Below are 16,798 nucleotides of genomic sequence, written 5' to 3'. Positions count from 1 at the left end.
GTTTTGACTGTTACGTTCATCAACAAAGGATCTGTAAATGACCTATTTCTGATTAATGATCGATATCTTGTTAAAAGTTAAACATGTATCTATGAAATTCTCTGAAGCCATGTAATTTAATTAAAGAGACATCAGGCTCCCGGAGATGGGATGGACCATGTTCTGGATTGGTGATACTCCAGGCATTTGGAAGAAATTCCTTCATCTTTTATAGCCATGTAGCCTCTTCGGCAGAGTCTCTCTGAGAGTTCTCGAGTTCTAAGTGGTTATGAGTAGGCCTATGTGATGGTTTCAAGCTGATATATTTATATATTCCCACTCTAGTTTGTTCTTTACAACTTTATTCAAATATGAGTTTCATTAAAATTTATCGGCACATATTTTAATCACTTTCTTTGAAAATGGAAAACCCCACTGACCCCTTGAACGTCAAGTTCCAAAACTGTATTTTGAAATAAACGTATCATCTTAAGAAATGCAGTTTTTGGTGCCGGAAGTGGTTTTAACTTCCACCACTAGAGGCCATTAGAGCGGATGACACGCTAAAGCCTGGTTTTTCCTTTGTGTGGACTAAGGAGGATATAGGTCACTATATGCATTCAAGCTAAAATGTCTTTTCCCCCTGAGGAGCTGACAATTTGAGGAGACCTGCTGAGAGGCCTTCCTGTTTCTGAAAGTAGGGGTTATGTAGCGGGGGTGGGGGGAGTTGAAATTAGCATTCTCCAACTAGCAAAACAACTTCTCCCTCTCTTTTGCTCCTGTAGTTTTCTCTAAATGGCACAGACTCACTCTCGCCCAGTAAACTTGGCACCTGTGTGACTAGCAACAGCAGATCAGTTGTTCTAGAGTAGGGCGGGTCCAAAAAACACTATTTTTGTAAGCCCTCCTACACCCGTCTTTCTTCCACTCCTGCTCTCCTTACTCAGTTCATAGGCATTCCAATGGTATTTATATTTCCCTCCAGAGCTGGGGGAAGTTGAAGCGCATTTACACAGACACTGGATTCAGCTCAGCAAGGTGGGCAGTACTCCCACTGCCTCCATGCCATTGGCTTCCCTGCGGTCACATGTCCCGCAGAGTGTTTGGCACTCCTCCCCTTTGGCTCTGATCTGCCATCCCTCTCAGCTCACTTTAGGCTTTTTGCGCCTGCATGTGAAGTTTTGTGTTGGTTGGAGAGAGTGTGTGCGAGTGTGTATCAGCCAGCAGTCACTAGTTTGTTTGGGGAAGAGGGTTTTAGTTATGTTTCGCGAGCTCCCAGAGTCCACGGGCAGTGAGTGTCTGGGCAGCATGACCCCAGAGACTCAGGATATCTACCTGAGAATGGACCATCACCGCAGACGTTCTGGGTACAGGCTGGGTAGGATAATTGCCCGGCAGCAGCTACTCAAGAGGATTGCTGGAGGTAGGAGAGGAGATATGTGACATTTCAGACTATGGCCTTCTGATTTTTAATCAGCAGATTTATGCTTTTGCTGAAATATTCTGTTGAAAAAAATTCTTGATGGAATGCTAGGAGTAAAACAAAAACAACAAAAAACAACATTTAAATAAAACTGCAGAATAAAAGAGAATAGTATGAATGCAGGTCCTGGTTGCAAGTGAGCAAGGTCAGTGTTTCTCTGACATCAGCTGACTCATTTGTCAGAGGTCAGCTCATATCTCAAAAGCTCTTTCACTTGTTTTCAGATAAATGTGAAACTTAGTAGAAATAATCTCCTGCAAGGTGTGTGTGTTTGTATGCGTGTGTGTTTTTATGTGCAGATAACCTGACCTTCAGCCAATAGGATGTGAAGGGCGGTAAATAATTAGTATTGACTGACAACAACTAGTGCCAGCATAGGTGATAAGCTGTAGGATCAATTACATAACAAGAGGAAAGCCCTCACTGTAAACAAGAGATATTGATGGACGTCTTGCCTGACAATTTTACAAGCTCGTTTGTCGGCTGCTTCATGTTGCCAGGAGAGCAATACTGGCGTTCTTTTTACCATGGAAGCCAGGGTCTGACTGTCCGCCATATATCTTGTTCATTTTAAGTTTACCTGGAGACATAAGGGCAGTACCAAGAGACTGGGAACACACACAGCATGCATAATAATAGAGGACAAAGCTCTCCACCCTCCCTCCCTCCCAGCTACAGGTGTGATCACTCTGGATCAAAGGATGGCTGCGTTTCATAACAGAAGATGCTTCAGTATCCTTCAGACAGCAACACAGACCACAACGTCATGCTGGTTAACGTAACTCCTAGTCACCAGTACATGAGTCAGATAATGCTCGTCTTGTGTGGGCAAGATTTCCTGTAACATCATAGAGTGCCGATGCTATCCGACTATGATGAGGTGTAGGATACAAAGAGATTACTGTTGGGTTGATGCATGGAGATGTCCCTATGTAGAGTGAGTGTCTGTTTCAGGAGGAAATCTTCACAATTTCAACAGGCATGTGTAGTCATGTCATGTGTGTTTTCAGATTATAGATGTCTGGCTTAACAGCAAACCAACACTTTAGGTAATCTGTGACAAGAGCAGAAGATATTTCCTTGTTTGAAGTGGGTCCTTTTTATCTAAGTTAAAAGTCAATTAACGTTTTTTTTCTTTCCGAAGTTACTGTCAGGTGTGAGGTTTTTGTTTTTTTTAGTTTTTCTTTTGTTTTTTTTAAGTGGAAGCTTTATTTTGTGTGTTTTCAAAACCTGAACAATCTCTACTTCATCTGGCATGTTTGACTGACAGTTTGAAATTTTCTTTGTGGTTTAAACACCAAAGAAAAGTTATCCGTCAAAAATAGTTTTTCCTCATTAATTCAAACTGCCTCCGCCAAGGAAACACAAAAACGATGAACATGGGCCAAGAAAGAACTAATTTAACTGTGTGGCAGATTAATTTGTTTTCATTACTTCCTCAGCAAACATTGCATCGAACTCGGCAGATGTCAGAGATCTCGCATAGCGCCTGTTTTTAATTATCTTAGTACTCTGTGGTGCTTCTTCATGCTTAATATTTACCCAAATGAATAGGACATATTCGACAACAAAACATTTGCAAAAACAATGATTTGATCTAAATTTCATTATTAAAAAAAATCCCTAACTCTTTTTTTTAAGTTAAATATTAGAATTTTACCTAAATCAACAGAAAACAATTATTTTCATGAATATAATTGATGAAAACAGATAATTGTCAGGCTTGGCTTGTATCTGCAGACTGAAAGAGCTGTGTCAACACAACTCTACCAAATCTTGACCAATCCTTTTTGTATATTTGGTAAAAGTGCTGTAATTGAGTGACTTTCTTGTTGTGTGCCAGCTTTCCATTGATGTTTGTCTCTAATTTTGCCGCGTTTGAATCAAATTTCCTTTGACCTCTCATGATCTGCATCTCTCTGAAATGCCAGAGACAACAGTGAGGTGATATTTTAAGGGTCTGACTGCAGGCTAGAGTCACACTGATCTCTGTGCGTTGCGGCGGCTCCTGCATTCCAGCTGGTCGGCCCTGTTGACATAGGAGGTTGAAAGTGAGTGGGGGCCATGGTGATGGGCAGCGTTACTCATGTATTGTTTCACCTCAAATTCCAGGGAAGCCTGTGAGTTCTTAGTCATGTTTCCGATTTGATGGCATTTCACAAGTGGGTACGCTCTCAGTCCACTGATGCTGCTGAGAAAAAAGGACAATGATGAAACTTTCAAGTCAAAAACAGATGGGTTATGTAAGATGGAAAGTAACAGACATTTGAGTTCTCTGTGCCGGGATTGCATTCTGGGGGAAAGGGCTGTTTATTGGTATTGAGGAAGAATGAGTCTAGATATTCCTCTGTGTTGAAGCACTTTTCCCTATTTGATCACAGGAGAACTGACACTGTATTTCTGTAACTTTCTGCCTCTTTTCCTCCTCGCTCTGACTCCTCAGATTTTCTCCTCCTGCTACATCAGAAAAAAGACTGTTAGATAATCATGTATGTGTCTTATTTACCGAAACTCTTTCTGCGCATATTAATACATTGAAAAACCTGGTTGGTGGATCCGATGCTGGACTAAATACACAACTTCACCAAAGTCTTTGTAAATCACAGATTTTGGAAGCCTTATGGTGACGACCCTGAGCAGCTGACTGACACCGCGACTAAGAGCTTGTTTGCTGATGGTGCCTGTTTGGTCCAATGAGGCCTCCTGTGTTGCAGACAAGTAGCTCTATCCAGTGTGACCACGCTACATGAACATTCCTCATAACTGACACTGGTGCAGCCAGCCAGAGGTGCGTAGGAGTGAGTCATGACATCAGGAAGCTTATCAACACTAAACTGACAGAGAGCAGTGACAGAAGTATGCTCACTCCAAAGTACCACCTGTCCTGCTTTCTACAGTAATATTGATGTTCAAGACAACATTTTGAAACTACGTTTTCATGTGGACGTGACTTATACAATTTTTTAAATCGATATTCAAACTATTTATCAGAAAAAATGATGGAACGTAACAACATTGTCTCCTGATTTATGTATTTTATTTTATTTTGGAAGGTTGAATTGATTCCAGTCATGTATACAACTATTAAAAAAAGAGAGAAAAGACACCAGTTTACATTCATTTCCACTTTTACTTCCATTTAAGTACTTCTTTTTTGTCTAGTAACAGTACTTTTATTCAAGAATTGAGTCCGTTTGTGACTCTTCTACCCACTTCTGCGGCCAGCTGGCTGGGATTTTTTTCCCATAAAGGCCATGAGTGAATGCTGTGAAGCCGGTCGAGGGTGTTGGGCGTCTCTTGTCATATTACGAGTCATTGTGTGGCAACTGTGTGCTTGTAAATGAGTATCCATGTCCCAAGACTACAAAGTGTGTCTGTTTTTGGTTGACATGACCGAAAGGTTCATGTCCCTCAGCTCCCAATCAGTGTTTATATCATACATGCACTTTGCTTGTCTGCATTACTATTTGGTTTAATACAAGTCTTTCTTAATGTTTACTATATCCACAAATATTTGTTGTTAACTCCATGTGCTTTGTGCAAACCCTAAAATAAGTTTGGTGATTTTGTAAGGTTTTAGTCATCCACAAAGTATAAATTCATGTTTACAACAAAACATAGCCAGGCAGATTCATTGTGTACGCAGGATTATGTGTACTTGTCCAGAGGGCAAGCTCTGTGCTGCATCCTCTGCTCCTCCTTTCACTACTCGCTAGGTACTTCCTAGAAAAGAGAACTGAAAGGGGGTTTGTATTGGTCAGTTTTCTGAGAAGCTGTAGTGAAAAAAGGCTTGTTGATGTGTGGAATCTAGTCAGAAATTGCCATGGCTCTCTCAGGGCCTCTCTATCCAAACTACCTACCACAACATGCAGCACATTACATTATCTGCATGTAAAACATGTAGAATTCTCTGATTCAAAAATGAGCTTCTGTGATAAGGGAACAAGCAGCGTTATCCATTGTTTCCTTTCTTCACGCGTTAATCTTTTATTCATGAATCTGTTTATTGTAGATGTGATTGCTATGCAGATTTTGTCTTGTTGCCCTCAGAGGGCAATAAATAATACTGATTGGCAGGGAATAGCAATTTTGACAATGTCATTACAGCTGGTCGTTTACCTCTCACACTACAGTTATCGCACATCATATATTTCTGTCTTGTACACTTGTTTGTGACTCTGCTCATCCGCCAATACACGTGAATTAAGACTGAGTATCTACAGTAGTGTTACATGGAACTGTAACGGTTTTGTCCTGCTTCTGAATGTTTTTCATACATGGTGTTCAAGAAAATTTGATGTTATAATAAAAATTACCTTTCTTCAACTGGTAAACTGAAGGGTAAACTAGTTAAAATAAAGTTTTATGTATTAGAAAAATGACTTCTGGTTAAATACAGACTGCATATTTGTCATTGCACTTTTACTACTTATATTTTCAATTGACGCAGCTCAAGGGAAGACAATATTTGCTGGTCAGTCCAACACTTGGTCCAGAGAGAAATATATCAGCAGCTTGTTGCACCCCACAAAGAGGAAGATTGCCTTTGCAATGACTTTTGACAGTGAAAAGCTTGAAAGTGGCAGTTTTCCAGATGTGAAAATGGAATTGAAAAATGTGTTTTGCTGATAAGGTTTCCTGTTTCTGTATCGACATTTTATTTCAGATCCCTCCGTGTAAAGTGCACATTATAGAGCGAGATTACAGGTCAGAGATGTAATACATCCTGACACTAGCAAGTAAAAGATTGAAGAATTTTCCAACGGCCTGGAAGGAACTGACAAAAAACAAACTGCTTTCTGTTAACTCAAGGTCACATTCCTAATGCTCCGTGGTGCTAGTTTGTGCCAGTAGGTGGCAGGCTTCCCATCAGAGATCTTTCCTTTTTATCCCTCTACTCTGTGTGTGTGAAGCATTGTAGTTCCTACTCAGAGGAGCTGACAGCTGCCACATGTTCAGAGCTAATAATTTACTAAGTTGAGATTTTCAAAATACCTTGGCTGCACTGTAACAAGAATGGAAAGTCACACATTAACAGGCTCACGTTGGAAAATGTCTCCTGTTTTCAGGTCTTTTACATTCCACAGATTAGCAAACAGTAATTCATGACAAAAAGCCTTATTGACTTACGTAGGGTCAAATAGTAAAACTAATATATTTTGACCCTATTAGTCAGTACTCATATGCATCACAGGCTGATTTGTTGTTATACAGTATATTAACTCTGCAGTTCAGACACACCAGGGTTCAAAACTTGGCTGCCTTCTTGTGGTAGAAATGTACATTGCATTCTCTCAGCTGACAATTGCCAGAGGAGGCAAAGGCAGCGTGCATCCTAACACACAGCTGATGTCTCTGCAGCCAATAGTGTAGGTTACTGTCTGAACACAGCCTGTCAATGATTGCCACGTGTGATAAATGGCCCTGAATTTTTCTTATCACTCCCTGTGTGTGTAAGGGAGAGACTGCTGCTGCTCTGATAAAGCGCAACAATCGCTTTCCCAAGGGTATCATTCTTGACAAGCCATGCCACAACTTATTATGTGCAACAGCACTTGTAATGACAGTTTGCATTACTGTGGCGATTCACAAATCTGCTGCATGACTGCTGCTCGAGGATAACTTTTGATGTAGTTAATTAGTGCCAGGATCCCGAGGGATGGCTCCCTGCTTTTATTGCAGAGTTCTAGAGAGGGCTTTCTCACGGTAGGGGCCCTTGTTCTGACATTGGACCCCTGTCTACTCTCTGATTCTCTGAGGCTATCCTCGGAGAAGGAGGGAACCCCATGTTGTCCCCTCTGGGATCCAGTCCAAATGCAAAAGAAGTGGACCTAATGGAACACTGCAGGAATCAACTTCAGAGGAGAGTTTTCTGAATGTTTTTCTTCTCCTCTTTCACTGGTATCCTGTGCTATAAAGAGTCATCTCACAAAATCTTATTTTTTTTTCAGTATAACTTTCAGGCATTAGTTTCCGTCAAATTCCCATCATGAGACATTTGTTTTTTAGGTGTTTGAAGTTGTGATACATGTGTCAAAATCATCTTTCTTTTTTTCTATATTTGAGTCAAGATTTTAGGTCTCCTGGGTGAGTGTCAGTAATTCATAGTCATTTCCCACTTGTGTGTGTTATACAGCGCTCTCGGAAAACCAAATTACAGTGTTTATATAGGCTATCAAAGGGACGGAAGAAGTACAGCCACACAACCTTTTATTACGAGTGGGAAAACAGCTTTACATGGCACAGTGCTTAGTGTTGCTCGCAGAGAACAAGACAAGCACAGATGGCAAATCAGGACAAAAACAAAACACAAAAAAACCTAACACACAAGTGAACAACCTGTGGAATATGTTGGTCGGATAATTAGGGATACAGTTAACTTCATGACCACAAGGGGCACTGTGAGGCAGCTGTGGAGGTGTTGGATGGACTGCAATAAAGAACCTGCATCAGAGGGGAAAAAAGGGACATGGGTGAGAAACAGGAACGTGGAGAACTCCAGAAGGATATATTCATGATAACCTTGTTAAACTCTATATTGCTCAAAATAAGGGACTGGTAGAGAATTGCAAGATAACTACAGAAAGTTTAAAGGTTTGATTATTTCCTAGCTCCTCCAGACACTCCCACCACCCACTGGTGAATGGATTGCCTTTTGGCAATTGTACTGGAGATTTCAGTTCACCACAATCTCTCGAGAAACCATGATTAGATGATATAAAAAGGAAACCCATTAATCATGATAAGACATATCCGAAAGTTCAAATAACAGTTAAATACTCACAGTTTTACAATTTGGAAATAATGAAACTAATCTAACAATACAATGTTTATACAATCTGAAAATAAATAGAAAGAAGCACAACTTTTCTGACCCTGGTTATTTATGTATAGAAATAACAGGGTCCTAGTGACCCTGTTATTTCTATAGGGTCACTAGAATCGTGTTTTTTCCTCTGCATGTTTTTGTGGTTGTTTGCTCACAGTTATCCAGACATCGTGAGCTGTCGTGCACGCCTTCCTATAGGCCTCCCACAGAAGCTAAACAGTAGACAAAGGCTGAAATCATCAAATATGAAAAAGAAAAAAAACACCTGAATATCATCTTACACAGCAACCCACGGATGCGTTATCACAATCCAGCCAGTGTTGATGTATTCTTTTTTTTCAACTGTGGATAAACAAGAAGAACCTCTACTCATAGGATGATAATGCTGCGAAGATCAACACTGGGGGTGAGGAAATTCAGGATCTCAGGGAGGTATGTCTGGATTAAATGAAGAAGGAAATTTCCAAAAACCAAAGATCTTCTTCTTTTTTTTTTAATAAACCAAGAAAGCAAATTCTTCATAGAGGCCCTCGAGCTGGTTGCTGAAACACTTAGACGTGCGTGGGAACATGGCAGCAGTCCAGTGTCTGGAAATGTTTACCTTGCGCCGTAAAAGTCACTGCATTATGTATTTCACAGAAAGCTGCTCTGATTGATTTCTGCTCCGTTTACAGCAGCTGGCACTGAAGTGGAGGTATTTTAGGATCTGGAAATGGCTGAATTGTCTGCTCCTTGCTGGAGGTGTGGTGTCAAAGGTCCCTTTTCTACTAAAGGACACTGCTCTTGAAGTGTCTGCAGGAAGTCGGTGCCAAAGTATCATGTAGTGTGACCAAAGGGGAAGAAGGGGAACACCTGTCTGTGAAGCTTGAGTGCTCTCGACACTTCCCTCAGTTTTTGCTGTTTGCTTAGCGACCCTTGGGAATAATCATGTGGTTGTTACAACATATTCTCATTACCGAGTGAATCTGACAGTGTAACCTTTTTGGATGAAAACACGGCAGAGCTAACAATTTGAACTTTGAAGTCTCAGTTTGTTCAGAGGCCATGAAGCCACACATCATCGCCAATTTTTCGTCTTCTGGCTGTGACACTCAACCATATCCAGCGGGCTATCATTTTGCACTTTGGGTCTGGGATAATTTGTAAATCTGTCAGTGAAAAGCTGTTTGTGGTGGGATGAGATGTCAGCCCTTGGAGAGTTTTCCCATTTCACTTCACAGCCAGGCTGTTGTTTGATGACCTGGAACATGTATGATGTCTGTTTTTGGAAACAACATGAAGTGGTTTTCCATAGTTTGGACATGTCTATAACATCAGTCTGACCCCGCATTATTTACTGTCTCTTCATCAGGTGTCCGTCTTGATTTTTAAAGAGTTCTCTTGAAGGACTGTGGGACAAATTTGGCTTTTATTTTCACCACTTCACTGGAATAAGTGAATGAGTGTCTAGGTATTTAATGTCATCATTGAGCATTGTTTTATCATTAGTAGTCGCTTTAGTGTTGCGGGGGCTGGTATTTCAGAGAGAGAGAGAGGAGAGGAGAGGGAGAGAGAGAGAGAGAGAGAGAGAGTAGATGGGTTGTTACCCCTGAAGATGAAAGGACCTTCTCTCTGGGTGTCCTTCAGAGGTGAAGACGAGTGTTACAACAGCTGTGCTGCTCTTGTTTAAATTCAATACAGGACCTCAAGAGAAAAACACAGATCTGGTGACTTTTGACCCAGCATGCTTTGACAACGGTCAACAACAGCAGCTCCACAGTTCACATCGTCATGTTATTTACTCAAAGAATCAATAAGCTCCTGCTGTGTGTGTGTGTGTGTGTGTGTGTGTGTGTGTGTGTGTCTGAAATCAAAAGGTAGACCTGCAGTCTTTCGCCCATGATGATCAATGAAAATGCTAAGCTTCTTAAACAAGATTGTTTATTCTTAAAAGAGAAGAATATGTTTGACAACTGAAATTGGTATTTGAATAAATCATGGAGGTCTGTGAAATCCTACGCTGGTTCAGAATGCTAATGCCTCCATGGCACTGGCTGGTCCTGAGGTGCGACTGTGTTCGTCCTCAAGCCCCTTTCCTCCAGGAGGCATTGAGCTGTGTGTTGTATATCCACATGTTACTGGAGACCTCTGGTTCTCTGAAAGCATAGCTCCACGGGTAACTGTGGACCACAGGGCAAAATCAGGCTCAGGATTTGCTAACCCAGTTGTCTTTAAGACAATTTTGCTGTGGTGTCTTAGCAACGAGGCCTAAAGCTGATCATTTTAAAGCTGCATCCTGTGTCTGTTGTGGGATAACAACAGGTCCCCTGTGGAATTAAATGAGGGAGGTAGAAGTCTGTGAGTGAGTCATCACCGGCTCTCTGGCCAGCTCATGTGCCAATCACTTCTTAAAGATTAAAGTCACCTTCGCTGTGTTACTCACCTTTACAGAGACTTGGTTATTGTTCTTTGTCTCAATACTCTGTCTGATGGTGAGAATGTGACCTTGTCTTAAACTGACAATTCTGGCAGTGTGTGGCATCACACCAGGCTGTGTTAATTAAACACTTGTCTTGAAAATAGGACTTAAGTCACATGACCTTTGGAGAACTGTTATCCTGTTGTGTGAATCCACCTTTTGCATTGATGAAACAGACCTCCTTCACCCCCATCCACTATTTTTGTAGGTAAACCAAGATGTTTACATCACCATGGGCTCACTTGACCAAAAGCCAGAGGGATTTTTACTTCAGAATTTCAAAACATTGCATAAATTAAGCTTGACAACTAACAAAAGTTTATAAAACTTACATGATTTATTCAGCAAAATAATCTTCATAAATTGACAAAACTTTTATGATGAATTACCCTTAGGCTGCAGCCACTTCTTAATACATTTTAAGACATGAATGCACTGAAATTCAAGAATGTGGAATTTAATGACTTTTCTTCATATAAAAAAAAAACAATGAAATATATTAAGCCAGTGTGAACCACTGACACTGAACCAAAAACCCATAAAAAAAAAAAAATCCCACAGACTTTGAGGCGAAGGAAACAGATGTTAAACAATGCTAACTAACGACTGAGGTTGAGGACTCATTGCTACGCTGCTCTGTTATCTACAATCGTTTTGCTTCTGAGGCATCACATTCACATATTGGCCATCGTTCAGGATTATTTGGCTTCTCTGCTCCCTTGTTCAACAAAGGAAATGTTTAGCTATTTTGGGCATGAGACAGATGTTGTGGTTTTGGGTAGACTAGCAGAGGGGGCAGGGTGTTTCCCCTGGCTGTACTTTTACAGTAAGGCTGACTGCACTGTGAGTGGGTGTCTGTATGCAATTAGCATCATAAAGGAGAAGAGAGGCCACTTCTGCTCCATGCCTCCCAGCGTGACGACACCTCTCAACCAGCCAGCCCATTTTTTTCATATCGCTGGCTTCTCCAGGTGTTTTTGATACAGATGATCTCCGCTCTCAGTGTGTGTGTGTGTGTGTGTGTGTGTGTGTGTGTGAGTGGGTGTTTTTCTTTTTTTTTCTTTTTTTTGACTGATAGAATGTGCCAGCTTGTCTGGCTGATTCATGTAGACGTCGCTGAGGCAGTGCAGTGTGGGGGGAAGAATAGACTCACACAGTTAGTGCTTATAAATTTGAGCCGTTTGTTTTAGAGTGCTTTTAAAGCTCTGACATATGTTGAGTGTATTTATTGTTAAATGGTTTGTTAAGGTGACTAAAGTGGAATGTCATCCTGTCTGTGCTTTCTACTTAATACCCAGCCCTGGCTCCAGTAGTTCACAAGAGTTGTGTTTTACAAGAGAAAATGGCGAGGCACGCTCAGCAGAAAGAGGCTACAGCTGGAAATCTGCTTGTGGAAACTATGGATGAATGCGATGTCTTATATAATCACAGTGCCATTACAAATTCTGGTCATATTATGCACACATTTAAACCAGTAGTTTCATATTTTATCATCGATATCATGTAATTTGAGGCCATTTACTGGATCTGCTGGAAAACCTGACAGCAGTTTAAAATGGATCTCCTCTTGAACAGCTGGACTCCAGTATTTATTGCTGTATAAATTTGACAAATGTGAGAATCAGACATTACTATCCCATCATAGCTAATATATTTGACAAAGCCTCTCTTACTAGCTTCTTAGATTTGATTCATGAGCACATGTTTGCGAGTGCTTTGTGTTTCATGGTACACGTTAACTTTTTATCCCGCTCTCCAATAGGGAGCAGAATCTCAGACCTGCAAATGCTAGTCATCTTAGCATAATGAATGGTAGTGGCTGGGAGGTGTTAGCATACTTCTGTCAAAAGTCATCAGTTATTCTTTTTCTCCAAAATTGTGTATTTTTTAAATAACTGAGCAGGGGTTGTTTGTAACATTCCTTATGAAATAACTATTTAAAATAGAAATATTATACGAGTCAGAACTACATTCCTGTACACTGGGCAAAGTGATGTCATACCTCAACCAAATTTAAGACTAAAAGAGTGATTACTACTACTAATCATGGCTGCCATTATAAGAAAGGATGAGGAGAATTACTTCTGGACCGACCAAGATCCTGGACCTTTTTGTTGTTGTTGTTGTTGACTTCTAATGGAGGCATGCTAACAGTTCCCACCCGCTACCACGACTTAGCGGTTTTGGGTCTCAGTTCTCTATAACATGCACAACAGGACAAAAGGTTTCCTTCTTCTTCTCTGGATCTGCACAGGATGGCATTGAAAAGCATAATTCACAAAAAATTGGAAAAAATTTAAAAAGTTCCTTTATGAATTAATTTTTTGTTAACGATCTTGAGAAGATGACCAAACTTAAATTTTTTGGGAAGCGTTGAATGTGAAATGTGAATAAAGCAGAGACATTTAAGGTTATAAGTAGATCTATTCATGAATTTTCTAAATAACCTCTTTGCTTTGTGTCAAGTGAGACTTTGCCTTGTCAGATGACACAGATCACACGATTCCTTTCATTCATTCCTTTTTTTCTTCAGACAATGAGGCTGAGACATTGGCAACGCAGACAGATATATCACTCAGATGAGGTTAGCACGGAATCTTGTGAGTCGAGTGCCTCAGTGTGATTCACTGCTGCTGATTTCTGACAGTTTATGTCATGGTCCCCCCCCCCCCTCCAGTCCAGCTGCCTACACTTTTTCCGTTTTGTCAATCTGCTGGAACAACATCAGAACTCAGCCAAACTATGCTCCCATCTGATTTATTTGCTGGGTGAAATGTTAAGTGGGTGTAAGCTGGCAAAAGTGATCAAAAATGGATGGAAAAAAAAATCAAGAAATGGTTAAAAATGCACACTTTTTAAGCTGAGGAATTGAAATACCAAAGTCCCAGAATTCTGAAGAAATGCTTGCTGTTAGACTGTAGTGTAGACCTTTGCCAAAAATGTGCTGAGTGGGGTATAAAAGAGTTGTCGTGGGCAGAGTTGGGTAGGAGGGCTGGGCACAAGGAGCTGAAGGGGAAGCGGGAAGGGGTGTGGGGGAGGTGGTGAGCGTTAGGGAGCTTGCCACAGAAAAGGGGTGGGTTGAAGGAGAGATTTAGTGTGGGGACAGGCCCATGGTGGTTGGGGGTAGATGGAAAGAGAAAGGGAAAGAAGGAGCATTGGATCTGAGTTCAAACTACAAGCTGTGTTCAGTAGAGCAGGAATGTGGCTCAGCGTGGGAATGAAGATGCTCTGACATGTTGAGAGACACTCTTAAATCCTGACGGATATATGAAGTACCCTGGCTATATGATGAAAATATCCCGTAAGTAAGCAGTAATTTGTTACTGGAGTGAAATGTGTCAGTTCATTCAACTGTGTTCTGTTGACATGATGGCTTGTGCTTCAGTGACGATGATGGCTGTTTTTTATACAGAGTGAGCCTGAATGATATTTTAGCTTTCCTAAGCAGCAGGAAAGGAAGGATTAGTCGTGAGCATTTAAGACTCATATTTTTCTTTCTGTTCACTACCAGAGTGTCATTCCTTATCCTGCATTGCTACTACACATGTGTGATGAATTGCATAACCAGTGTTCTTGATAGTACATGTTACATTCAATGAATCGTAAAGGAATCTAGTTGCCCTTTTTTCATAGATACTATAGAAGAGAGTACACAGCTTTGACATTCTAGGTCATTGGGTCCTATCCAAAGTGGGTTTCATCCTTTGGTGAGACTGTAATTTTATACTGTACACAATTTTAAAGCTGAGGGTTGTAGAGAGCAAACACAAGTTCTCATTCTTTGGCATGATGCCCGCCCAGCCTTTTATCCACAAGAGATTTCCGTAGAGAGAGGATGAGAGGACAGAATGTCTCTGTATCGTGTTACAGAATGCCAAACAGAGAGGAATTCCCAGCTCATGTTACTTGCTCCCAGTGGTCCAACCTGTGGCTGTAGGACACAAGAGGACCTGGCAGTGGAATAATATAGGCCTGATATTATCCACCTGGGAGGGAATCCTGGCGGAGCAGACAGGGTTTACCTCCCTGTGATACAGGTGGGAACAGAACAGAGTGGCTAGTGGCAGTGTGTTGACTCTACTGCTGGTTAAGGGGGTAAACAGTAGAGCTTTTTTTTGTCATCCAAGGACATGGGGAACTGTTAATATTTATTCAGTTGTTGGTCAGTCGACGACCAAAGTCACTTTTCATTGATTTTAAGTGACACACATGTGAAGCAGCCCAGGTGAGTCCTGGATCCACAGCTTTTAGAAAAAAAGCAAAAGGGGCAATAGCGGCGTGCAGACGCTGTAATTACGTAGTATTGTCTGATGAATGACCACGTTTCACGTTACAGCCGTAGTGTGAGAGGGAGGGAGTGGAACTGAGAGCTCAGATGTGTGATGGTAGAGCTGGTTGTTATCCGCGGGTGACGCAGATGTGTGACTTTGCGGGGTTGGATGTTTGTACTTGAGGAATGATTTAGGTACTCTTTAAATCATAAAAAGTTGGCTGAATCACTGGTGTGTAAAGCGGAAGGACATTTATCATCTGTGGGGTTTTTGAGTTCAAGAAGCACTGGTAAGAGTATTTATTCATTTGAGACATTGGCAATGTATTTGATGAAGCTCAACGCTGTCCTTGTAAGATAATACCTGAACATATTACAAAAAATAATGCTCTGTTTCAGAGATGTGGACTTCAGATAACAAAACCTTTAAGATTTCAGTCTAAATTGTTACTTATGTACCAGAAAATGCCGTAAATGAATGGAATGAAACAACTTTATTTCTTATAATTAATTTCATGATTCTTGTTTACGGGAAAGTGATGGGTTGATGCATCTATGTCTGCATTCTTTATTTTACCTTATAAGTTCTATGATACTTGTTTTAAAAAATGGCCATCTAAAACAGCAGTGCTCATTGTGTTTATTACTCTTGCGCCTATTTTAAGAATTGACTTTACATGTTACATAAAGATGAGGTATAGATATGAGATTGTGCTGGCCAAAGAGCAAAATGGTTTTGTTTTATTTATTTATTTATTTTTTTTAAAAGCATTTGTAAATCGAAAATACTGCTCTCACACTGGTGTTTTAACATTTGTTAATGGCATTACATTTTTGACAAAAAAAAAAAAATTTAGGCCTGGAAACCAAAGTTTTTGACGGTTTGATTTGCCTGTTGACTATGGACGAGACAAGACTGTAATGACTTTTATTTGGGACTGAGAAAACAGTGACATTTTCTATATTTTGCTGCAGAAAATCTTGCTCTTTTTTTTTTAATTTGACAAATACAATCATTTGCTTAAGTTAAAAAAAGGCCTTCATGCACAAATAGAGACATGTAAATGTTTGTTATTAATGTAAAGGAGCCTGTGTGGGGTAGCGATGGTGTGTGAGACATCCTGTCTCTCTGTGGCTGTTAATGGCACCCAACTCTATTTGCATTAATGGGAAGGTGCAAACAGTCTGTTTCCTATCCATGTCATCGACAGCTCTAGTCTACAGCCTTCAGACAACTTGCTCCATAGGTTGGCATGACCGGCATGTGATCCTCGCTGCTACAGTCAGGGTCATAACATGTTTGACATCTCTGAAGGCTTTGAACAAAGTCTCATGCATTGTTTTGTTCGTCCTCTTAATTGTGTTGTTGTCATAAATCTTTCTCAGTTCCCGTAAGGCCGTCTGTTGAGATGAATCAAATTGTTTTGTTACTTTTACTGAACATATCTGTATCTCTGGCAGGATCTCTTATGGTTTCTGTGCCGGCGACAGCAGAGGCTGGAGGCATTATGTTCTCTTGCTTTCTGAGCATCTGTCCATCAAAAACACCGTAAGGGGATTTCCCCATACGTCCTCTTAGCCTCAAAGATGGACTGCTTAGTGGTCAAAAGTGAAGGCTACTCTGACCTCACAAATCATATTTTTTTCTGTGATTGAATGATTCATACCCAAATTATGGCAAACACTCTCACAAATATCTTACTGGGAAAAGTTCTGATGTTTTATGTCCAAATGATCAATGCTCATTATATAATCATTGATGTATAATGATGAAATTAT

At 40.6% G+C, this 16,798-nt stretch overlaps 1 protein-coding gene across 6 annotated transcripts in view; it reads left to right on the top strand.

Annotated features, from left to right (window-relative positions):
* Positions 1-16,798, top strand: part of stard13b (StAR related lipid transfer domain containing 13b) — a 75,214-nt gene that overhangs the window by 46,338 nt on the left and 12,078 nt on the right. Inside the window, exon 1 of one of the 6 annotated variants that reach the window (XM_086216546.1) lies at positions 1,145-1,402. The exons of 4 other annotated variants lie outside the window; for them this stretch is intronic. In XM_086216546.1, coding sequence (XP_086072672.1) covers positions 1,240-1,402 — 163 coding nt within the window. In that variant the 5' untranslated portion in view covers positions 1,145-1,239. Of the gene's footprint in view, positions 1-1,144; positions 1,403-13,847; positions 14,051-16,798 lie in introns of those variants that run through there. One more of the 6 variants, XM_086216548.1, reaches the window with a different exon arrangement.

Source organism: Aulostomus chinensis, chromosome 10 (genome assembly GCF_037954235.1).
Source record: "Aulostomus chinensis isolate RoL2024-O1b breed Wild chromosome 10, RoL_Achi_v1.0, whole genome shotgun sequence".
Taxonomy (NCBI): Eukaryota; Metazoa; Chordata; class Actinopteri; order Syngnathiformes; family Aulostomidae; genus Aulostomus; species Aulostomus chinensis.
Note: the sequence above shows the minus strand (reverse complement) of the source record. Positions and strands in the feature narration are given on the sequence as shown.